The 25,937-nt window shown below is 38.1% G+C and overlaps 1 protein-coding gene across 2 annotated transcripts in view; it reads right to left on the bottom strand.

Annotated features, from left to right (window-relative positions):
* The window catches only part of SHTN1 (shootin 1), a 905,549-nt gene that overhangs the window by 51,769 nt on the left and 827,843 nt on the right, over window positions 1-25,937 (bottom strand). For both annotated transcript variants that reach the window (XM_050803967.1, XM_050803968.1), the window contains 6 exons: window positions 22,724-22,818; window positions 17,402-17,570; window positions 15,280-15,377; window positions 12,479-12,560; window positions 8,633-8,727; window positions 4,157-4,303 (listed from right to left, as the gene is read on the bottom strand). In XM_050803967.1, coding sequence (XP_050659924.1) covers window positions 4,157-4,303; window positions 8,633-8,727; window positions 12,479-12,560; window positions 15,280-15,377; window positions 17,402-17,570; window positions 22,724-22,818 — 686 coding nt within the window. The remainder of the gene's footprint in view (window positions 1-4,156; window positions 4,304-8,632; window positions 8,728-12,478; window positions 12,561-15,279; window positions 15,378-17,401; window positions 17,571-22,723; window positions 22,819-25,937) is intronic.

Genomic DNA, 25,937 nt, shown 5'->3' on the forward strand with positions numbered 1-25,937 from the left:
ATTTCCCTCTAAACACTGCTTTAGCTATGTCCCAGAGATTCTGGTATGTTGTATCTTTGTTCTCATTGGTTTCAAAGAACTTATTTATTTCTGACTTAATTTTGTTATTTACTCAGTAGTCATTCAGAAGCAGGTTGTTCGGTTTCCAGGTAGTTGTGTGGTTTTGAGTGAGTTTCTCAATCCTGAATTCTAATTTGATTGTACTGTGGTCTGAGAGACTGTTTATGATTTCCATTCTTTTGCATTTGCCGAGAAGTGTTTTACTTCCAAATATGTGGTCAATTTTAGAATAAGTATGATGTGGTCCTGAGAAGAATATATATTCTGTTGATTTGGGATGGAGAGTTCTGTAGATATCTATTAGGTCTGCTTGGTCCAGAGCTGAATTTAAGTCCCGAATATCCTTGTTAATTTTCTGTCTCGTTGATGTGTCTAATATCGACAGTGGGGTGTTGAAGTCTCCCATTATTATTGTGTGGGAGTCTATATCTCTTTGTAGGTCTCTAAGAACTTGTTTTATGAATCTGGGTGCTCCTATATTGGGTACATATATATTTAGGATCATTAGCTCTTCTTGTTGTATTAATCCCTTTACCATTATGTAATACCCTTGTCTCTTTTGTTCTTCATTGGTTTAAAGTCTGTTTTATCAGAGACTAGGATTGCAACCCCTGCTTTTTTTGCATTTCAGTTGCTTGGTAAATATTCCTCCGTCCCTTTATTTTAAGCCTATGTGTCTTTACACGTGAGATGGGTCTCCTGAATACAGCACACCAATGGGTCTTGATTCTTTATCCAATTTGTCAGTCTGTGTCTTTTAATTGGGGGCATTTATCCCATTTACATTTAAGGTTAATATTGTTATGTGTGAATTTGATCCTGTCATTATTATGCTAGCTGGTCATTTTGCCATTAGTTTATGCAGTTTCTTCAGTGTGGTTGATCTTTACAATTTGGTATGTTTTTGCAGTAGCTGGTACCAGTTTTTCCTTTCCATGTTTAGTGCTTCCTTCAGGAACTCTTGTAAGGCAGGCCTGGTGGTGACAAAATCTCTCAGCATTTGTTTGTCTGTAAAGGATTTTATTTCTCATTTGCTTATGAAGCTTAATTTGGCCAGATATGAAATTCTGGGTTGAAAATTCTTGTCTTTAAGAATGTTGAATATTGGCCCCCACTCTATTCTGGCTTGTAGGGTTTCTGCAGAGAGATCCATTGTTACTCTGATGGGCTTCCCTTTGTGAGCAACCCAACCTTTCTTTCTGGCTGCCCTTAACATTTTTTCCTTCATTTCAACCTTGATGAATCTGACGATTATGTGTCTTGGGGCTGCTCTTCTCGAGGAGTATCTTTGTGGTGTTCTCTGTGTTTCCTGAATTTGAATGTTGGCCTGTCTTGCTGGGTGGGGAAGTTCTCCTGGATAATATCCTGAAGAGTGTTTTCCAACTTGGTTCCATTCTCCCCATCACTCTCCGGTACACCAATCAAACATAGGTTTGGTCTTTTCACATAGTCCCATCTTTCTTGGAGGCTTTGTTCATTCCTTTTCAGTCTTTTTTTCAATAATCTTGTCTTCATGCTTCATTTCATTGAGTTGATCTTCAATCTCTGATATCCTGTCTTCCACTTGATCGATTTGGCTATTGATACTTGCATATGCTTCACCAAGTTCTCCTGCTGTGTTTTTCAGCTCCACCAGGTCATTTCTGTTCTTCTCTAAACTGGTTATTCTAGTTAGCAATTCCTCCAACTCTTTATCAAGGTTCTTGGCTTCCTTGCATTGGATTAGAACATGCTCCTTTAACTTGGAGGAGTTTGTTATCACCCACTTTCTGAAGCTTACTTCTGTCAATTTGTCAAACTCATTCTCCATCCACTTTTATTCCCTTGCTGGCTAGGAGTTGTGATTTTTTGGAGGACAAGAGGCATTCTGGTTTTTGGAATTTTCAGCCTTTTTGCACTAGTTTTTCCTCATCTTTCTGGATTTATCTACCTTTGGTCTTTGATGTTGGTAACCTCTGGATGGGGTTTTTGCGTGGATGCCCTTTTGTTGATGTTGATGTATTCCTTTCTTTTGTTAGTTTTCCTTCTAGCAGTCAGGTCCCTCTGCTACAGGTCTGCTGGAGTTTGCTGGAGGTCCACTCCCAACCCTGTTTGCCTGGGTATCATCAGTGGAAGCTGCAAAACAGCAAAGATTTCTGCCTGTTCCTTCCTCTGGAAGCTTCATCCCAGAGGGGCACCCGCCAGATGCCATCTGGAGTTCTCCTGTATGAGGTGACTGTAGACCCCTGCTGGGAGGTGTCTTCCAGTCAGGAGGCACTGGGGTAAGGGTCCACTTGAGGAGGTAGTCTATCTCTTAGCAGAGCTCAAGCACTGTGCTGGGAAATCTGCTGCTCTATTCAGAGCCGGCAGGCAGGAACGTTTAAGTCTGCTACAGGTGCACCCACAGCTGCCTCTTCCCCCAGGTGCTCTGTCCCAGGGAGATGGGAGTTTTATCTATAAGCCCCTGACTGGGGCTGCTGCCTCTCTTTCAGAGATGCCCTGCCCAGAGAGGAAGGATCTAAAGAGGCAATCTAGCTACAGCAGCTTGGCGGAGCTGCAGTGGGCTCCGCCCAGTCCTAACTTCCTGGTGGCTTTGTTTACCCTGTGAGGGGAAAACAGCCTACTCAAGCCTCAGTAATGGCAGACACCCCACCTCCTACCAAGCTCGAGTGTACCAGGTTGACATCAGACTGCTGTGCTGGCAGCAAGAATTTCAAGCCAGTGGATCTTGGTTTGCTGGGCTCTGTGGGGGTGGGATCTGCTGAGCTAGACCACTTAGCTCCCTGGCTTCTGCCCCTTTCCAGGAGAGTGAACAGTTCTGTGTTACTGGCGTTACAGGTGCCACTGGGGTATGAAAAACACTCCTGCACCTAGCTCGGTGTCTGCCCAAATGGCCACCCAGTTTTGTGTTTGAATCCCAGGGCCCTGGTGGCATAGACACCCAAGGGAATCTCCTGGTCTATGGGTTGCAAAGGCCGTGGGAAAAGCATAGTATCTGGGCTGGAGTGCACCATTCCTCACAGCACAGTCCCTCATGGCTTCTCTTGGCTAGGGGAGGGAGTTCCCCAATCCCCTGCACTTCCCGGGTGAGGTGACACCCCACCCTGCTTCGGCTCGCCCTCCATGAGATGCACCCACTGTCTAACCAGTCCCAATGAGATGAGCCAGGTACCCAATGCAGAAATCACCTCCCTTCTGTGTTGATCTCACTGGGAGCTGCAGACCGGAGCTGTTCCTATTCAGCCATCTTCCCAGCCACCAAATATGAACATTTCTTAGTGAGGCAAAACAAATCAACTCTACCTCACCACCAACTTTGTAAAAACTTCAGAACTTCCAAGGATTAAATGTCAATACTGTTGCCACAGAGGCTTTGACAGGTGATAACAAGTAGCAGCTAACAGCCTTTCCTTCCCAAATGAGGTACATTATAAGTAGTATAAACATTGATGTAATTTTTCTTAAGTGGTCTCTTTAATTTGAAAGTCTTTGTTCCACTTCTTTGCTTCTCCTCTCCCACATTCTCCTCTCACCTACCACAATGACTATTCTTTCTTCTTGGCACACAGAGGTACACTGTGTCAGCTGGAATAGCTCCACTCATCAAATTGAAATAACCACTTAGGAAGTCTTTAAATATACACATTTGTGCAAGTTTACAAAATCAGAAATTTTCTCTAAGCAAACAATTACTACTAATATGGACTTTCATTTTCTCTGAATAAAACCTATGCCCTCCAACAAGTGCTCTGAGATGAATAGAGCCTCTTAGTGTGTGCAGTCTCCAAAAAATACGTTTCCAAAAATCAAATTTCCAGACTCAGGCGTTATCCAAGCTCTTCTTGAGTTATATCTCTTTCCCTTGCTTCTTCCCACCCTTTGGACAGTTTAAAGAGTATTATAAAGTGTACAACAGTGTGTTACAAATTTCAGTTTCACAACATTAAATTCATTTAGTTATTTTTTTCTAAAAGGTGGTTGGAAGGACTTAGTAACTAAGGGAAAATATGAAACAGTAAATGACTGGACTGACTCCACAGGCACCCTTCATCTTAAATATATGTGTGTATGCATGTACGCATGTGTGTACCTAAAACTCCAGAAGAAAAGGGGTTACCTTTTGTTGATGCTGAATTCTCTCTTCTTCAAGGAGCTGGGTGAGTTTTGCATTTTCATCTAAAGCTTTCAAAAGCTGCTGATCAGGGACGGAGTTCTGCAGCAGAAGGTGGCTTTGCCTCTTTAGCTTGTTTTGCTCAATGAACATCTGCAAAAGTTTGTTACAAGAATGTATATAGCATTCAATCTCACATATCTCCTCAACTGTAACTTCAGCAAAAGAAAAGTACATGGAAGTTTTATTAAGACATTAAAGGCAAATTCTGACTTGTACAAGTTTTAGAAGCAGTGATTGCTATGGTTTCACTCCTTTTATATAATCTTTAATATCTTTACTCCTGCCCCAACAAGATATTTATACAATAAGCTGGTCTTACTCTTCAGTTTTTAATATTTTATTATTGCTTTAAAATACACTAATATTAATAGCAGTAGCTCATATTTCTCAAGAACTTACCTTGTGTACTCCACTAAATATTTTATATGCATTATTTTAATCCTTACACCAATCCTATTAAAGTGCTTCTACTATGAAGAGGTAACATTTACTAAACACTATGTGACAGACATGGTGGGAATCATTTTACATTCATTATGTGTTATAATCCTTAAAACAACACTATCAAGTAGACACTACTATCATCTAATTTTACTGATAAGGTAACTGAGGCTCAAAGAAGTTAGGCGACTTTCCCAAGAACACACATAAGTGACAAGACCAGGATTTAAACCCATATCTGATTTACATGCCCAAGCTCTTAACCATCTGGCTAAGTTCCTCTACTATTTACTAGATCTAATGTTTTGTTTTAAACTAATTAGTTTCTCCCCAGTGATAAAAGTAGTTAACAGTAGAAGGGTAAAGGGGAGAAGGGAGACAGTATACTTTTATTGAGCACTTTATTAAGCAATTTATATATGTTATTTATCAAACCCTCACAACTTTACACGACTGAAAATAACATTAATTTCTATTCACCTGTTATTTCTTTTCCTTAACACCCTACCCAATTTGGCCAGTGAGTGATTCCAAGTATGAAACGTTTCTGTTAAACTTTGAAATCTGGCCTACCAATTTTATAGTAGAGCTTCACCTTTTCAGATTTTTAACAGCATTACAAAATTTACACTGGAACTTAACTGAAAGCTCTGAACTGTAAAATGATTTGCTACAGCCCTCATGTTAGTTTGTTCAACAACTTCACCCACCATGTAACAGAAAAAGTCAGCAAATAAAACTCAGGACAAAAATATTTTCCATCAACCTCCATGTGGCAAGACCACAGCTTTAATGATTTATACAATCCTTAAGCTCTTGATCAGTAACGATTTCCAAATCAAAGTCAAGTCATGAATATACTATACTAAAACACTAACATTTTCTTCCCAGTATGTCTTCCTATGAGAGAGGAAAAAAAGGTCAGAAGCTTTCCTTCTTTGCCTGTGCAGGGATTTATGAAAAGCCCACGAAACTACAACAGGGTTCTTCTGCAGAATTAAAACACATTACAAAGTCAAACAGGTAAATAAACAATTGTATATACATGAAACCCACATTCTTCTTCCATTTGTGTGAGAGTGAGAGGTACAGAGACTGCAGTGAGGGAGAGTATGTGCATGTATGCTTGGCTAGAGAAGGGTGAGACGCAGCTTCAGCATTCTAAGAAAGAGTAATCAATATTTCATTACAGTATCTTAAACTTCAGACCAGTGATTTAATTAAAATGAATTGTTTTGGGTGATCATTATGATTACAGTGATTTTTTTTCTTTTGAGATGGAGTCTCACTCTGTTGCCCAGGCTGGAGTACAGTGGCACAATCTCAGTTCACTGCAACCTCTGCCTCTTGGGTTCAAGTGATTCTCGTGCCTCAGCCTCCCGAGTAGCTGGGACTACAGGTGCCTGCCACCACGCCTGGCTAATTTTTGTATTTTTAGTAGAGATGGGGTTTCACTATGTAGGCCAGGTTGGTCTCGAACTCCTGGCCTCAAATGATGCCCCCACCTCAGTCTCCCAAAGTGCTGGGATTACAGATGTGAGCCACCATGCCTGGCCAAAAAATTTAATTATGTTGAATAAATTTAAAAATTTAATACAGTTATGAAGACAACTGATAGTTTTCTTGTTGAGGGGGATTATGTTTTTGGTTTTGTTTTCTAAATAAACTAGTGGGAATTAAGAGTGGGGGGTAACTTTCAATTTTTATTTTATACATTTAGAAAATATTTGTATCTTTGTGCAAGGCACACATATTCCTTTTCAATTAAAAATACAAAGTAAATTAACCTTAAAAATTGATTGCTAAGGCTCTAGACTATAAGCTCCAAGAGGGCAGGGCTCATATTTGCTTTCTTCACCATTGGATTCCCAATGTCAGCATAGTGTCTGGCATAGTAAGATGTTTGCTGCATGCCCTAAGTGGTAAGTAAAATGCAAAAGAATGGGACTCTGTTGTTAAACTAAATTTTGTGTCTTTGTACTTATCTGTTGAAAACCTGACAATGCATAAACTATGTAAAAAGGAAAATACACTAGTTCCAATCTAGTGCTTTTTTTTTTTTAAGTTTTCTTCTCACTATTGCATAGATTGAAACTAGATATTATAAAATTGTTGAGTACCACTGCAAATATTTATGCTGCCAATAACATAAGTACCATTGCTCTTGCTTCCTTTCTCTCCTCAAACTTCTACCTCCTCATTCTGGGTTAACATGTCAGCATCATTGTTTCCACCAACCGCTAAGACTGAAGACCAGGTGAACGGCAGAGTCAGTCATTCATTTTTGTCCTCTTACTGCAACCTTGCTTCTTCCATCTGTCTTCTCTGCTACTACATGGCCTTCAAGTTTTTCTTTGAGCTGCTTTGTATTCTAACATCATTGTGCAAACAACAGATGGAAAACTGAAAATGTCTTGAAATGAGACCCTGCTCTTCAGGTCAAAATCAGCCAACCTTTCCAGTTTTGCAATAAAGGGATCTTCACATTATCCCTGCTTCCCCGCCCCCTCCACTGTTTATTTCATTGCATTATTTATATTGCTGCAACGTTTTCCAGAGGGCTCTGACACACTTCAATTCTTTTTCCTTTCTTCCAAGTAATAAGAGAAAAATATTTACTCACCTTTCATTAAATTCTCTGAATAAAATGAATCATAATATTTCAAGTCAGATCTACTTGGCCCAAACCTTTGGTAGAGTTCATTGCTAGCACAGCTACGCTCAAGCACAGAAAGAGCCCCACAAAACCATAAGCAGATTTTCAAATGTCATTCCCATAATGCCACGCTTTGTCTTCCTTCTATGCCTTGGATACCTTTACCTAGGACTGTTTTACATTTCCTGAGCTATTTCTCTTCAACCCACAGTATGCACATAAATTCAAATTACACCTACAGGATGGAGATCTCATTTCAGACCAGTTTTTGAGTTTAGCCGACTGGTGAACTCCTCATGCCCCTGGACACTAGCCCCAGGGCCATGGAAGACCCAATGACTGCATGTCAACAGGTAAGCCGGAACAAGAGATGCTCAAAGCTGATCTCTAACATGAGAGGAAGATCAGTAGGCTGGTGAAAGGCTGAGATAATGAAAATGAATATACTACATGGCAGTGTTCCACAGCCAGTGGAAGAATCGCCTGGCATAATGACAGCACTGCACAATGGCCGAAGAGAAATACTGATACCATGATACTGTTATCTGAGATGGTATATGGAGATACATCCAAGAATTTAAGCCTATTTGAAATGTACAGGCATCCTGTACCCAAGCTGGACTTTCCATCACAAGCCATGGGTATCACCAAATGCAATTCCTTTCCCTTACACAGCATGTTATAGTTAACACAACACTTTCGAAAAATTTTGCCATTAAAATCCACTTGGTCAGGTCTGTATTACTGTCCATTTTACAGATGGTAAAAGTGAAGCCCTGAGAGGCTGAAGAATTGCTCAGAGGTCATACAACTAGTAATTGACATGCCAAAATTTGAGCCCAGATCTTCTGACAATGAACTTGATACTATTCTGTTATCTGCCTCCCTAAACCAGCAAATCCTTAATTCAAACTGGTGAGTTCTTATTCAACCTCAAGAATTTGTCTGACATGTCGTGTGCATATCAGAGTATGATAAGGTTCCTTACAAAACAAAATTAAAAAGGTTTTTACTGCTGGGCACAGTGGCTCATGCCTGTAATCTCCCAGTACTCTGGGAGGCCGAGGCGAGCGGATCACGAGGTCAGGAGATCAAGACCATCCTGGCCAACATGGTGAAACCCCATCTCTACTAAAAGTGCAAAAATTAGCTGGGCATGGTGGCGAGTGCCTGTAATCCCAGCTACTCAGGAGGCTGAGGCAGGAGAATCACTTGAATCAGGGAGTTAGCAGTGAACTGAGATTGTGCCACTGCACTCCAGCCTGGCAACAGAGCGAGACTCTATCTCAAGGAAAAAAAAAGGGTTTTTACAAGATACCTACCTCTTGTGCAAATGACTCCGCTTTCTTTCGAAGGTCCTTCTCCAGCTCCAGGTTTACTTGCATCTCCTCATACTCTTCTACAGCTAACATGGACACTTAAGAAGATAAAGGGAAAAAAACCCAGACAATAAGTCACACAAATAATCAGGAATATGGATGAAAAACAGTGTTGAAAAGATTCTTCATACCAGCATCCAGGTACCCTCATGCATTCCTGGTTGGCATATAAATTGATAAAACCTTTTTGGAGAGCAACTTGGCAATGTGAATCAAAAATCTAAAACTACTCATACACTTTGAATAATCCCACTTCTAGGAATGCATATGCTAAGATTGTGCATATACAGACATTTGGTTGCAAGGGTGCTCTCCACCTCACTGCTGATAAAAGTGAAAGGACATAATGCTCTAACACTGAAGGAGCAGTAAATCGTGTTACAAGAAATATTATTCTGCCATCAAAATTATATTGTAGAAGCATACTTAGTAAATGGAAAGACATCCGTGATGTATTTTTAAAAACAGATTGCAAAAATTAGTGCAAAATGAATTCATTTTTGTTCTTTAAAAGCCACAGATAAAGCACATCAACAGCCATTTCACAGAATAGAAAATATACAAAAGGCCAATAAACATGTGGAAAGATGCTCATCTTCATTAGGAATCAGGGAAATGCAGAGTAAAAACACTTCTTACACCCGTCCAAGAGGCTACTGGTAAAAATTTTAAAGCATGGTTTTATTAAATTTGGAGAGGACACAAAACCATGGGAACACATATATTGTTAATAGGACTGTAAACTGATAGATCTTATACAATTTGTTACGCAGTGAAAAAAAAATTGAAGGTAAAATTTTACATTTGGCATATGTCTTAGAGAAACTCTTGGACATGTGCACCAGATGACATGTCTAACAATTTTTATAATAACATGACTCAGAATAGCAGAAATCTGGAAACAGCCCAAAGTCTACCAACAGAATACTACTTAAAATAATTTTAGTGTAGTCACCTAACGGAATAGCATACAGCAGCAAAAACAAACATACCACAGCTATGCCTGTCCACATGCATGAATCTTACAAACACAAAAAGTTGCAGAAGGTTATAGGAAAAATGATTCCATTTATATAGAGTTCAAAACTATGCAAAATTAAACAATGCTGTTTAGGGATACATACATATTTGGCAAAACTACAAATAAAAGAAAGGAAATAATAAAAATTCAAGGGAGAGGTATGAGCAGAGAGGGATGTTCATGGGTTTACAAAGTACCAGCAAGTATAAAGAGAATTCTTTTACTGGTATTTCCTCTGTCTTATATATATATAATAAACATATTTAACACAAAATTCCATGTGTATATATATAGATTTAAGATTGGAAGAATATACACTAAAATGTTACTAGTGCTTATCTTTGAATTGCAAAAGTTGAGATTTTTTTTCTTTTCTTACATGAATCTAAATTTTCCACCAAAGAAAGTATGTTACCTGAATATATTTTAAAATATATATAATATATAAAATGTAAATAAATGTATAAATATAAATGTATAAAAATGTAAATATTTTATATAATATATATTATATATAAAAAATGATTTATATATATAATATGTAGTATTTATTTATTTATTTATTTATTTATTTTTGAGAGACGAAGTCTCGCTATGTCTATCGCCCAGGCTGGAGTGCAGTGGTGCAATCTCGGTTCACAGCAACCTCCGCCTCCTAGGTTCAAGCGATTCTCCTGCCTCAGCCTCTCGAGTACCTGGGGTTACAGACAGGTGCCTGCCACCCCATCCAGCTAATTTTTGTATTTTAGCAGAGACGAGGTTTTACCATGTTGGTCAGGCTGGTCTCAAACTCGTGATCTCAAGTAATCCACTCGCCTCAGCCTCCCAAACTGCTGGGATTACTGGTGTGAGCCACAGCGCCTGGACATCTAAGTTATTTTTAAGTGTTCTCCATATTTACAAAGGAGAGAGACAAACAGCCTTAGATCCATTCAGACCCAAAGAATCAGAGCTTTGTACCAAAGAGTTACTGCAAGACAGAAAGCTTCAAAAAGAAGGTCCTGTCAAATAAAAGTAACATAAATTCTTTGCTATTTTCAACATTCAGTGGCCTATTTTGTTAAATAGTGATAATGACAGGACAGAAAGAGTGATGACGCCATTAGATATTAGGCACAAGCTAGGCAGACAGCACACTGTCCATCCACTTCTGGTGAGGCACCTCCACCCTGAGCTGAGTCATACCAACTCAATCTTTCAAAAGGCTCTCTTAACAGCTGCCTTCACACACTGTTCCGCCAGGGCACTTCAATCCTAACTGACTAAGGACTGGTTTGCTGTGTAATGACATAGAATTTCAAACTCTGTACTCTGTAAATCTACAGCCTCCTCAGATGAAAGACTAGTAAGTAGAGCAATATGAGTGGTGATTTTTGGCGTGAATTATAGGTCCCTGAGAGCTAAATGATTTTCAAGCCTATTTAAAAAAGAAATTTCATGAAGAAAACAAAGAACACTGTGACTATCTGAAGCCCTGGCACGATAATTGACACTCTTTTCTATGTCTAGAACACTATAATAAAAAGGGAATTTTCACGTGTCCTGGCCCTTCTGACTTGGAATCTGAAAAAAATCAGGTTGGTCCTAGTCAGGTATGTATTTACATAATTTCTCTCTTTCTAGACAGAGGGCTCTCTGAAGGCAAGAGCTACATGATTAACCCTTGCAGAACCCTTTTCCTAACACAGTGAATCAAGACTGAAAATTCTACACCATTTATATCTTTAAATACAGAAAGACTTGAAGAAATGTTACAATCCAGCATATTGCCCACATTTAACTACAAGGTCCTTTATTTATGAAAAAAATCCCAGTTGATTAATGATAAAAAGATTGACCGCTACCACCACCACCAATAGGGAAGGCCCTGGGTCGCAAAGGCTTCCTGTTAGTGTTGCAGCTTCTAAACAAGGAAAGAGAGTGGCTGAGGGAAAAAGAGAGAACAGAAAGTATATTAAGTTCTTCCTACTACTTCCCAGAATTACTTTTGCAGAACCACACTTTGGCATCATTTCCTTGTCTTAAACTGGGAGACACATGAAACAGCCCTCATGAGAGTTGACGCCGCATTTTATAACTAGGTGGATAAAGTCACTGTTGACCAAAGTACACGAAGTTTTCTCTGGAGATAACCACTGGAGACATTTCCCTCTCACCAGGAGACCAGGTCTGCTTTTCCTGATCATTAGGTTCATTTTCATGTGATTCATTTAAATGATAATCAATCTCTTATTGCACTGACTGCCAGACAGCTCAGAGCCAGATTTCAGACAGACAGGCAGGAAATGTGCAAGACCTCAGAACAAGAATGCACTTTGTATCTCAATCTAACTCTCACTTTCCTTTGTCCCATTTCCCACATCCTCTTAATTTACGATTTCATCACATAATGTTACATGTTTTATGTAGACAGCCTAACCTCTTCTGGATTGAGAGTTACTAAATAACCTACCAAATATATAAATGCTGAGGGGATAGCTAAAAAGGCCATGACCCCTGGATATATGTAAGACAGAAGTAGTATTTCTGTTAAGAGGTTTCAAAATGAGTGGGTTCCTTGTTCCTCAAGTGAAATCACTTTTAGATGTTCCCAGACTCTAAGTTGGGTAATAAAATAATAGGAATGGGAGAGACACACTGCTAGAAAAACACAATATAGGAGATTTTATTTACAATCATACTTAGGCATAGGAGTAAAATGACACACAATATATGCAAACAGAACAAACTGCGTATGTATTTCAGAAAAAAAGATTGGACAGACTTACCTCTATTGCATTTTTCTAAGACTTTTCTCTGTTCAAGAACTTCTGAATTTAAAACAGCCTTTTCTTGTTTAACTTTATTTACCTAAAAATGTGAGATTTTTCAGGGGAGAAAACACCAAAAATTGTAAAACAGGACATATGGCAATGTGTGATACTCAATTGCTGTTCAACTTTCAACATGAAGTTACAATTTAAAGCAGAAATTGGTTTCAATGTGTTAAGACTTTTTATTAAAGCTCTTCTTTAAAGCTTCAAGGATAGCTATTTAAGTTAGGATGTGTACCTGGTACAGAACTTATTGATACATTCCAGTTGGCACTGGCCCCTAAACATGACAGTATGCTAGCCATCCAATGTAAATGATACATGTTTTTTTAAAAGTAAAAAAAAAAGAATATAGAGATGGGGTCTCGCATGGTGCCTAGGCTGGTCTCGAACTCCTGGGCTCAAGCAATCCTCTTGCTTCAGCCTCCCAAAGTGATGGGATTACAGACGTGAGCCACCATACCCAGCCATGATTCATATTTTTAATGCAAAAATCCAACTAAAGATCACCCAGAAAATACAAGAATCATTTAGTCAAGATCTGATACTCAATTTTGGTATTCATTTTTAATGTTGATTACTTTTGACTTAAGACAAACATGAACTTTTAAAATAAAGGACGACTTTGAACTTTGATGACTCTTGGCTTAAATAAAATACATATAAATACTCCCACAAAAATTTAAATTTCTGAAATAACTGTTGATGTCTATAAATGAAAAGAGGATACTATAGAAAAGTTTTCTTTTTTTTAAAGAACATAAAGAAAAGCTACATATAGCAAGGTAGAAGATAAATCTGAAATACATTACATTGAATTTAGAAAGCAGGCATGTTCATAATATTTAAAAACACTCAAAATACTATGTATTGTAGTGAACATGTAAACATATGCACTGACATGATAAACACCAAGTTCAGAATAATGGTTATTTAGGGAAACTGGGCAGGAAGCAAGGATTATGCAACTAGAAAGAGTTACACCAGGGCTTTCATCACTGTGCTAATATTCTGTGAATTAAGTTAGGTAGCAGGTATATGGATGTTCATTAAAAATAATTTTTTTAGACACAGGGTCTCTGTCACTCAGGCTGGAGGGTGGTAATACAATTATTGCAGCCCCGAACTCCTGGGCTCAGGCAATCCTCCCACCTCAGCCCTCTGAGCAGCTGGGACTACAGGCACATGCCACCACGCCTGGCTAATATTTTTAAAAATATTTTTGAGAGACAAGGTCTTGCTGGTCTCCAACTCCCAGGCTCAAGTGATCCTCCTGCCTCGGCCTCCCAAAGTGCAGGATTACAGGCGTGAGCCACTGAACTCAGCCCCATTATTTTGTTCATTATGCCTTTTCAGATGTCTGAAACAGTCATAATAAAAATAATTGTTGAACTGTCTTCCAATAACACCTCTAAGTGGGAAGGGAGAGAATCATCAGTAAATAATCACAACTGAGGAACAGAGCACACCAAGAAACAAAGATAATGGTCCTGAAAGTGGCTCTGAATCCATCAGCACCTCCAGATAATCTATGAACTGGTTCTTTCAGTGTAGGCTTTATTTTTGGTTTTGGTTTAAATTAGTAACTGGTACACACTGTCTAACAGTAAGGCCCTTTCCAAAATATCATCATCCTTCTTCCCATTCATTATACTGTTTTGCCACAGTAATAAGAGGAGCTCAGACTGGGAAGTTGGCGGACACTGCTTCCCAACCTTTTTTACATCATGGCTTCCAAGAAAACGACCGTATGTGTATGCGAACTGAGGTAACTGGATGAGGCTGCTCACTGACAGGATCAATACATTGGCATGTTCATAAGCCACTTTATCAAGGCGCAGTAGCACATCAGTTGGGAAGCGGTGGGCTACAGAATCTAAGAACCACTGATACAAATTAAATCAAGAATCAAGACTGTGAAGGCAAATCTTTGAAGCCTCGTGCAAATAAAAGGCAATTGTGGGGGTCTTGTTCTTAGACAGTTCAAAAGGAAAAAGAGGCCAGGTGCAGCAGCTTGCATTTGTGTTCCCAGCACTTTAGGAGGCCAAGATGGGAAGATCATTCAAGTCCAGCAGTTCAAGGTAAGCCTGGGAAATACAGGAACCCACATCTCTATAAAAAAATTTTAAATATTAGGCAGGCGTGGTGACATATGCCTGTAGTCTCAGCTATTTGAGAGGCTGAGGCAGGAGGATCATTTGAGCCTGGGAGGTTGAGGCTGCAGTGAGCTGTGATCATACCACTGCACTCCAGCCTGAGTGTGATAGAGTTAGGTCTTGTCTCAAACAAAACAAAACACCAGAAAAGAAAGATTCTGGAAGCAACCACTTGAACGCATCCTACCACCTATCATAAATGCCTGTGTTGGAGAAGCACGAGGGACAGGCCTTCCCAACTGAACCAGTCATTCACTGGAAAAGCAAAACATGCTCTTCTTTCTCTACCAGCGGCACTAAAATATATGACTTGAAAGAGTAGCTACTATTTGCCTTACATAACAAAAACTGGGGGAACAACAGGAAACATGTCCATACTATTTCAGAGTTGTATTTATTAAGCCAGGTAGTGGGTACATGAATCTTCATGATCTTATTTCCTCTACCTTTTTCTATGTCTGAAATTGAGGAGAGAAGATTAAAATTGGTACATGGTTCTCATGTTAGAAATTGGCTTATATTATTAAGTTCTTAACTTAGCAAATCCCCAAACACCTTGAAAATGCTAAAGCCCTTGCCTTTCAGGCCTGAGATACATACTTCTTCAATTACTTCTACGAGTTTGCTCTTGAGATTTTCCAGCTCAATGGCTAATATCTTCTTTTCCTCCTGAACGGATACAATTTGATCTCGAAGTTCTGCATTTTTCAAGAAAAAAATATATAAATAAACTTATTTTTAAAAGAAGGCATCAATCTGGTCAAAAGAATTGAAAACGCCAGTCCATGTGCAGCTTATGGTCAAGATTATTTAACAATTAAAAGGAAATGAAGAACCAAAGGACAATGAGAATCTCATTTGCGTGGCCCCTCCCCCATATAGCCATGGATATTAACAATTGTATATCAGGCAACCTCACTACATTAAATGTACCAGATCGTGTTTTCTTTGCATTCTATCAAAACCACATTCTAGAAAACTAGCTGGCATTTTGGAAGTAAGATTTTTTAAGTTTTCAGCAACACAAATTAAGGTGTAGTATTTATTTCTTTTTTATTTCATAATGCCACGGGCTCTTATCACAAAACAATATAAATAAACAATTGGGCAGTTAATAATTTGGATATTTTGATTAAAAGTAAAAGTTCCTGACTTGTTGCCAATGTATAGTCCTTAGACATTATTTGAACTGATTCAAAATATAACCATTTGAAAGAAGGGTTAATTCTCATAATTTTCTCTCTAGAGTCATGGGTGTTTTGTTTTTAAATTTATTTCATAGTTTTATTATTAGGATTCAATGAAAAATGTGTTACTAGAATGAGAATATTATCAAATGTAAGTGCAAAATCTTCTGGTGTTAAAGTTACTTCTGTCACCCAAATGTTTGAAAATACACACAGATTAGCACAGACTACTCAAATTTATATTCTGGCCTACTGTTTTGCCACTTAGGTTTTAACTGCCTTTAATTTCTTACTGTTTTCCAAGTGCAATAAGAAACATGGTATGTGGTTATTCATAAATTAGATCAAACTTTTTACATAAACTCAGCTTGAAGAAGTTATCAGACTTATTTCTAAATCACTTTCTCCATTGGCTGGCTAATCCAGAAAGAAGAACATGAAACCATTTTGTTCAAGCTCGAACAGAAAGGAGAATGATGAACAAAGGGAACTCCTTTAAAATTCCTCTCCCTCCCTACCAACATGAATTCTATTTTGTCTTAGCTTGAGGGGTTGAAGAGTCGGATAAAGATGGTGTCTGTAACATCCTTTCTTCTTTGTACTTCCAGTTGATATGTTATCTACCAAATAAATGAATATTGCTTTTGACCTATATACTAAATTAAAATGGTCCAATAGTTATTAAGCCAGAACTGCTTTCCTACATCTTTAAATAAACATGTGTATGAATAAAATGAATGAGAATTTAATAGATGTATCATATGATCTTGCCTTACAACACTACTTGTTAACCAACAAAAAGGGGTGTTGGCTAAATATATTTTTATTCATTCTTTCTTTCATTTAACAAAACTATCTTGACACATGGTACATATCCTTAAGGTTATAGTATAACTGGCTGTTTCCATTGAGACAACACTTTCAAAAGTGCCTAATTCCAAACAAGAAAGTAACTCATAAAGCACAATTGTTATATACCCTATGGTGATTTGGAGATTTAAATAAATGATGTGGGAAGCTTTCAAAATGCTGACGCCTGGGTCCTACCCCATCCAAAATTCGGATTTAATTGGCCTATGGTGTAGCAAAATTTGGGATAGGGTAGGACCCAGACATCAGGCTTTTTTGTTGTTGTTGTTGTTTTGAGATGGAGTCTCACTCTGTTGCCTGGAGTGCAACGGCACAATCTTGGCTCACTGCTACCTCCACCTCCCAGGTTCAAGTGATTCTCCTGACTCAGCCTCCCAAGTAGCTGGGATAACAGGCACCCGCCACCATGCCCAGCTAATTTTTGTATTTTTTAGTAGAGACGGGGTTTCACCAGGTTGGCCAAGTTGGTCTCCAGCTCCTGACCTCAGGTGATCCACCCGCCTCGGCCTCCCAAAGTGCTGGGATTACAGGTGTGAGCCACCATGCTCTGCCCAGGCATCAGTATTTTTAAAGTTTCCCACATGATTCTGATGTGCAGTCAGGGTTGAGAAGCACTATCCTAATGGGGTACAAAATATGCTCAACAATTAAGCAAAGAGTTCTACCTTTAATTTGCTTCTGACACTGTACTGAGACACAAGTCTCGGCGGCACCGTCTGTGTCTGTAGTTGAATCTTCATCATCAATGTTTATCTCTTCAGTTATTACATCTGGCCCCAGCTTGGCCATGTACAACATGCTGATTCTTTTCAATGTTTTATTTTCTTTATTTAGCTAAGACAAAACATAAAAACAGTTATTTTAACAGCAGCCAAATGAGTACCTTGGGTTTTTAAACAATAGACAAATTAAGTATATTTTTGTCTTACATATTCATCAACACTCACAGCAGGACATAACAATTAGCAGATTCATTAAATAAGGTTTTATATTAAATTTATTTCTTTAACCAAGACCTGATGCCTGGATTACAGCCAGCAGCAAGTGGAAATGCTAGTTGTAACTGATGAGAAATATAAGGAACTAAGATAAAATACCAGTACAGATTACATAAAATTTTGATTTATAGTCATTAATAGTCTTTAAAAAGGCACTTTATTTCAAGCAAATCTGCTTGCTGTGGTGCTGTGAACACCTTTTAAATGTCTGTTTACCTAACATCTCCTCTTTTCTGGACATTACCACTCCTCATTGTTCCACATGATTTCAATGGGAGCGCCATGCTCTCCCAAGCATACCCCATCCCTTTGGTCACAGCGAATTAGCCCAGGGATTAAGCACATGACCCAAGTGTGACCAATCAGATCCCCTCTCTAGAAATTTAGAGGCTAGAACAGAGCAATGAGTTGCTTTCCATGCGTCTGGACAGGAGCTGCTGGTAACCACATTCCACTACAGAATCAAGGAAAAGAGGAAGGTAGTTTTTAGAAAAGCTAAAACTGAAGCTGATGTGTAGAGAAAGGAAGAGAAAAGCAGGGGAGAAAGAGTTTCCCACCAGACTCAAGCCCCAAACTCCAGTCCATTCCTAAACTGCTCCTGACTCAGAGATTCTATGGAATTCTGATACTTCTAACAGATTCCTATATCATTTTCTTTTCTTGTTTAAACTAGTTCAAGCTGTTGTTTCTACTATCTCTTCTACTATCTCTATTAAAAGAGTTCTCATTTGGTCGGGTGTGGTGCCTGTAATCCCAGCACTTTGGGAGGCCGAGGTGGGCAGATCACGAAGTCAGGATATCAAGACCATCCTGGCTAACACAGTGAAACCCAATCTCTACTTAAAAAAAAAAAAAAAATACAAAAAATTAGCTGGGCATGGTGGCAGGCACTTGTAGTCCCAGCTACTTGGGAGGTTAAGGCTGGAGAATCGCTTGAACCCAGGAGGCAGAGGTTGCAGTGAGCCGATATCATGCCATTGCACTCCAGCCTGGGTGACAGAGCGAAACTGTCTCAGGAAAAAAAAAAAAAAAAAAAATGCTGCTTAGGCTCTATACCATACCAAAATATCTGGCAGTGGAGCCCAGCATAGCACTTTTTCGGTTTCCCAGGTGATTCTAATGTACGTCAACACAAAGAATCATTGAGAAATGCATGGCTTTAGTATCCAACCCAGCTCTGCAATAAAATTCCATCTCTGCCTTTACAACTAACCTAATCCTTACGTTTCAGTTTTCTCATCAATAAACTAAGAATTAAGATAGTTTCTATCCCACAATAGGATGATTAAATGAGACATTATATATAAAGTATTTAATATAGCAACTGCCACATAATAAAACTTCACTGTTAGCTATTAAAAGTAAGAAAAGAGGTTTAGTTTGTGTCTAACTATCCTTTGGAAATCATTTATCCCAGCTAGTTTTCTTCAATCAAGGTATTCATTTATGCATTTTCTTCTTCCTCCAGGATACTCATGGAACTATTAGTTTCTGCCATCTAGTGCTTAATATATTACTTCTTAGACAACCACTACAATAATACCTTAGTAACATCATAGTTAACACAGTTCCGCCCTCAAAAGGGTTTAATGCCTCTATCAAACCAGGCACCAAAATCCATCAGTTTGTCTGTAATACAATTACTCTATTTAACAAAGTCACCAGTTTAAGAAAAAAAAAGCCAACCAGAAAATTTCATAAGTCTTCTCTGAAACACCATTTTCACATTTTGAAAGAAGAAATGTAAGATTTACATATATGAGCCTTTTTTTTTTTTTTTTTGGAGTTTGGTTCTTGCTCTGTCACCCAGGTTGGAGTGCAGTGGTATGATAACAGCTCACTACAGCCTCAAACTCTCAAACTCCTGAGCTCAAGTGATCCTCCCATCTTGTCCTTTCAAAGCACTGGGATTACAGGTATGAGCCACCACACCCAGCCTAGACATGAGGTCTTATGTGCATACTATTTGGACATTTTTGAGAATTCTGAATTTACAGATTTTGGCTAAGCAATTTCATTGTAGCTATTTGCCAAGCTATAGGTTAATGGCATGCTACTTGTTGTTTGGAATCCCTCTATGTGTAAGGCAAAAATATATCTTTTGTTTTCTTTTCTTGAGATGGAGTCTCACTCTGTCACCAAGCAGGAGTGAAGTGGCGTGATCTCGGCTCACTGCAACCTCCAACTCCCTTCATGCGATTCTCCTGCCTCAGCCTCCCGAGTAGCTGGGATTACAGGCACGCGCCACCATGCCCAGCTAATTTTTGTATTTTTAGTAGAGATGGGGTTTTGCCATGTTGGCCAAGATGGTCTTCATCTCCTGACCTGAGGTGATCCGCCCACCTCAGCCTCCCAAAGTGCTGGGATTACAGGTGTGAGCTACCGCACCTGGCCAAAAATATATCTTTTAAAATCCTACAGTAACAGAACCTACTATTCTATTCAAATGTAAGTAGAGTTTTTATATTACCCATAGTTTGTGACTATTTAAAGGTACAAAACAAGCAAGTTTAATGGCTTTGGATCGTATGACTTAAATAACTGGTCTACATTTATCAGTTTTATCTACACATTTTAGCAAAGCAAAGTATCCATACCTGGTTCTAAGAAAATTATAAGGAACTGGGCACAGTGGCTCACACCTGTAATCCCAGCACTTTGTAAGGCTGAGGTGGGCAGATCACCTGAAATCAGGAGTTTGAGACCAGGCTGGTCAACACAGTGCAACACCGTCTCTACTACAAACACAGAAATTAACTGGGTGTAGTGGCAAGTGCCTGTAATCCCAGCTACTCGGGAGGCTGAGGCAGGAGAATTGCTAGAATCCAGGAGGCGGAGGTTGCAGTGAGCCAAGATGGCATCACTGTACTCCATCCAGCCTGGGCAACAGAGCAGGACTCCATTTCAAAAAGAAAAAAAAAAAGAAAATTATGAGGTCAAACTGCATCATAAGAATTAAACATTCCATTTGTCATTAATTTGATGGCAATAATGTAGAAAAGTAAGAATTTACAGAACTTGGCTCTCAGAAAAAATGAGCAGTTTTGCAAGTCTACTTTCAAAAATGACAACTGATACTTAAATCAGAATGTGCTATTATCATTTATTGGAAACACATATAATGAAGTTTCCACATTTTGCATTCAAAGCACTCTTTTACAACAAACAAGCACATTTATACTATTTGATTTAATCCATTTTTTGGATTTTTATTCTAGGCCCCATGAGTTCATACTACATCTTCAAAAATAAACTATATGTCCATTTTAAAAAAGGCTTTTTAAAGAACAGGCAACAAACAATGTTAAGTAAGGATCCTACTGTTAAGACTTAATTGTAAAAATGAGCTTAGAGATTAGGTAACACTGGTTCATAACCAGCAATGAATATAACGGTCACCAGGCAGCTTTTCTACACACACATGCCTGGGTCACACATCTAGAGCCAGTGGATCTGGCATATTATGAAGAAGCCAACAACCATGGTGCATCCTGGCATTTAGAGCAAGACAACTATAGCTCAGAGAGGTGAGTTCTCTTGCCAAAAGACACCTATTAAATAAAAGGGAAGACAGAAAAGTAATTTTTTTACAGGGGGCCATATGCAAATAAATTATTAACTCCAGTCCTAACTCTAGTCCATCATGTCATTTAAGATGAGATACTACAGTCCAGAGAACAAAACTAACTTGTCCAAAATCACATATGCCCAAAATGACACAACCAGGAACAAAACCTGTGTATACTGCCCCACAAACCAGTGCCTTCCAGAAACTCTGCCAATCCTGAAAGGTAGCCAGTATCCTCACTCTGGACGTGCTATGACAACAGGAATACTTGTTAATAACAAGAAAAAACAGACAGTGTATCCTTAGACGCTAGAAGATCCAGAGCAGTTAGCAGGCTCCGAATGTACTTTTTCTCTACTTATTCCAAAAAAAGAAATTCAAAAAATGAAAACAGAATTCACACAACATTATGGACTAGTGAACTCCAGGAATGTGCCGCAGAGTAAAAATGATGTGAGAATACTCATATTATCATTTTTTAAAAAGTGTTTTTAAAGTGTATTGCTATGTATTCTTCAGACAAATACCAGAAGTTACATATCCAAATTTATATTCTTAGGTTCTGATTAAATATCTTATGAATTCTAATGTAGTGTTGTTATGCAAACAATTAAGCAAATGCCTCCAGCAAGCACACTGTTAATGCATACAAATTATATTTATTTATGTATTTATTGGGAGTAGGATTTCAGTCACATCCAAAGAAATTTTCGGAGGTGGGTGATGGAGGGCAGGGAAAAGAAACACAACCAGTATTACTAATGAAATTTGGTTGAAAATTGCTGTAATCCATTTTCTGATGAAGTGGTTCAGATGCATTTTACCCAACCCAAAATACATAAGACAGAGATAAAAAACATTCTTTAATAATAATGTACTTCTGATGAGATAGAATGTAGAAAATTACACACTTGGTAAATTCATCAGCAAGAGGCAATCAGTGGAACACTGGAGGTCACCTTTAGCATGCCCTCGCTTTGCTTTCACAAATAATCACCTGAAATGTATGGCTTCAGGGTGACTTTTTCATCTGATTCAAATATGAGACATTCACTGCTCTTTTATGTCACACCAGGTTAGTTTTAAACTTGGTTAGCATTTTAACCAAATGCATGGACATTTGCAAAGTTCCGTTTAACACTACTCTGGGACCATTTTTTCCACATTTTCACAGACAAAAAGCACAAATGCTAAAATACTCACATACAAATGCTCCTTTTACAATTGGAATAACCTTTGCATTAAGGCAAATATTTACATAATCGTATTCCAGGATTCTGAGACCTTTTAACATTTCCCTCACCATCAGAGCAGATAATCGATTAGAGAAACAGAAAAGCAAAACTGGACAGAAGCCACTGCTTAGAAAAGCAAGTTGAAATTTAAAAGTTCAGGTAAAATTCCTTCATTTGAAGTCTCACCTTTGTTGCCAAAGCTTCAGCACTTTCTCGACAAGTCTTCTCTATTTCAAGATGGTTCTGCATGAAATTAACTTCCTCTATGACCATGTGAGAAACTAGGAATGAGGGGGAAAAAAAGATCTCAGCATTCAAAGATTAGTCAGCTATTCCAGGAGCCCACGCATCGTCCCATGATTAAGAATACTTCAATTCTTTGGCTAGCCAGACCTTTAGCTATCACTGAAAAAAAGGTTTTTGAGAAGCTGCCCTGATTAAATCTGAGCTAATATTTGAATGTAGAAAGAAACAAGAACACAATGAAAAACATTCATTTTACATACATAAATTTTATTATGTACATTTTAAGCTAGATTTTTTTACATCTATTTTCTATGCAACTATATATGTATCCATAGACATATCTGCTAATTTAAACAAAAGAATATTTCATAAATAAAGAGGAGTGACAGCATGACTTCTTTTTCTTAGCAGGGTGTAACAAAAAATAAAAGAAAAATAAATCTTAAATTGATCTTATGACTGGAATAGTGATGTGGCAACTTGGCTAAGTACTGCAACATTAGTGTCTATTAGCTACAAAGTAGTTACTGCTATTTTGTAAATAACTCTTGGGCAGAAAAGTGTAAGCAATAAGATTTATGTACTATATGGTTATAAAGCAGAGGCTAACAAATTGCTTCCTGAATCACAGGCTATCAGGAGTATTAGAGGAAAAGTAAAATTTTACTTGATATTTTACCAATGCTTGAAAAATAGTATTTTTTAGATTTTTTGATAGCTGGTGCATGTAAATTGAGATTTACAGGTATAAAGTGATTTAGAACTTGAGTTATATTTTGAAGATCAAGTAAGAAAAATGCCAATTCCTTCCACCCATATTTCTAGTTAAATGAAAACTCTCAGAATCTCAACCCTAAATGTAGACAGTATACTTACTGTTATTTGTTTGGCTTAAAAAAAAAATTTAAAGGAAACCCAAATGTGAAACCCAACAAAGTTAGGCAAAAAGCACTGGGCTCACATAACACAAAGAGAGATTACTTTTGCTTCATTTAAGCTTAATTAACCTGCAATTATGATTAAACTCAGGGGAAAAAATTTCTCTCCAAATTAAATACAAAAATGTATTACTTCCTAAGTCTGTCCAAAGTTCTTATTATGTTAATATTCAAATTCATAAAGCAGCACTAAATGGCCAGAAACATCTCTAACCTTGACATTTTTTCAGGGGTAATAATAATCTGCAGCAAATGCAGGCCAACCAAAAACCACTTAACTAATTAGTAGTTGCAGTCACCGAGAAAAACATGAATCAACACTGTTATTACAAGTGGCACATTTGAGTGGCATCTAATTATGACTTGATGAGCACGATACTTGCATTATCAACATTACTACTGCATCCCATCAGGGCCTAAAAGCTGCTGATGGCATTGACTTCGAGAAACTCCCACTCAATGGTACAGCAGCACCCAACAATCGGCTTGGCAGGGGCCCCCCTCACTAAATGACACGTTAAGCGTAATTACTGGTAGACATTGTAAATAAACAGGATTGGAAGTGAAAATTGTACCAAGTGCATAAGACACAATCTGACACATTGGAAGTGGCAGCCTTAATTGAGAGTTTCTTTGACTGCTCAAGATCATTTCAACTGCATTTCTCAGAGGACAGTGATTATAACTGTGGAGACAGACGGCATAATGGTATCAGCACTGCTGACAGAGCAGTGAATTAAATTGTATCTGCTGTTGTGTGAAAGCCTTGATGAGAGGTACAGATGCCTTAGTGGTCTTATCATTATAACACAATGGTCATGTTGTCATCAACCTTTCTGGCTCCAATTGAAAAGAAATGATTGTGTGTTGAAGCTCCCCCTCCCTTCCACATCACCCCCCTTCTTCTCTTCTATCTCTTGTTCTGAATAGAACCAATTTTCAGAGAGCTATGAAATCACGCAATAGGTCCTAAAATGCAGCTGCTTGGCATACAAACGGGTCCCCATTAAACTGGAATCACACACAATATGTGTTTATGCCAGAAGAACAAATAGAAGCTGAACACAGGCCAAGTTTATTCACACACACAAAGCCCATGTAGCTCTTCATCAATATAATTGCCTTTTATATTGTAGTTTAAATAATAGGCTCTATTATTTCCTTAAAATCCTAATATTCCTGGCATTTTATCACTATGTTTACAAGGTAGGTTCTTCAAAAATGTGAAGGAAAGAGAAAAGAAACCTATACAATTTTTACAACATCAAATATGACTTTGAATTTTTAGCCTTAACTACTTGACATCTTCTGCCACAATCTGGTATTTCCACTATCTAACAAAAACATAAACACTCTGCATTTTTCATAGGAATCTTACTTTTTATTCAATAACATTCTTGCTCTTGAAAGAGTAAGAAAATTCATTCTGCAGTAGTGAGGTTTAGGCCTAGCGAATAGGAAACAAAACAACAAGCAAAAAAAAAAAATTTATTTTCTAAACATTTTGTAAAAAGGTGCTCTGTGATTTAACTTCATAAACATAGCTGGGTAGTCCTTGCTCACACTTTCTCCAATTCTGATTTGGCACACTCCATCTGGCGGGATTTTTATTTCTTCTCAAAGAGAGAACAGTAGACATTTTTTAAATTGCACATTAACTTTTAGTTTAGGAAATTCTTCCAGTGCTAAATTGGTAGCATAACAAACCTACTTACCAACTTTCTAGGTTCATAAGGGAAGAATATATTTCAAAGGGTGATTATATCTTCAAAAAGCATGACCCCATTTCCAAAACCAAAAGTCAAGTCACGTGATGCAAAACAGAACTATTTTTAATATGTAAATTTATTTGCACATTTCAAAGAATAAAAGTTTTTTAAGCATTTAGATATTCATGTAACAACTTGCCCTGCGGTGCTGAATTGGGCTTGTCTCAGGATATCCACAATCCATGGCCACTGTACCTGTCATATTTGCATATTCGGATGACATGAGGTTTAAAAAAGAAAAAAGATGAACTTTTAATAAAGTGTCCATAATATTGCAGTTATGTTAAAAAGAAAAATCTTTCAGAAATACATACTGAAATATTTCCAGGCAGTAAACAGTAAAATGCTATGATGACTGGAATTAGTTCCAAAGCAATCCGAGGTCAGTGACAGTGGGTGTATGGGTGTACAGATGGAAGACTGGCTGTGAGTTGGCAACTGTTGCAG

The sequence above is a fragment of the Macaca thibetana genome, chromosome 9 (assembly GCF_024542745.1).
Source record: "Macaca thibetana thibetana isolate TM-01 chromosome 9, ASM2454274v1, whole genome shotgun sequence".
Classification (NCBI taxonomy): Eukaryota; Metazoa; Chordata; class Mammalia; order Primates; family Cercopithecidae; genus Macaca; species Macaca thibetana.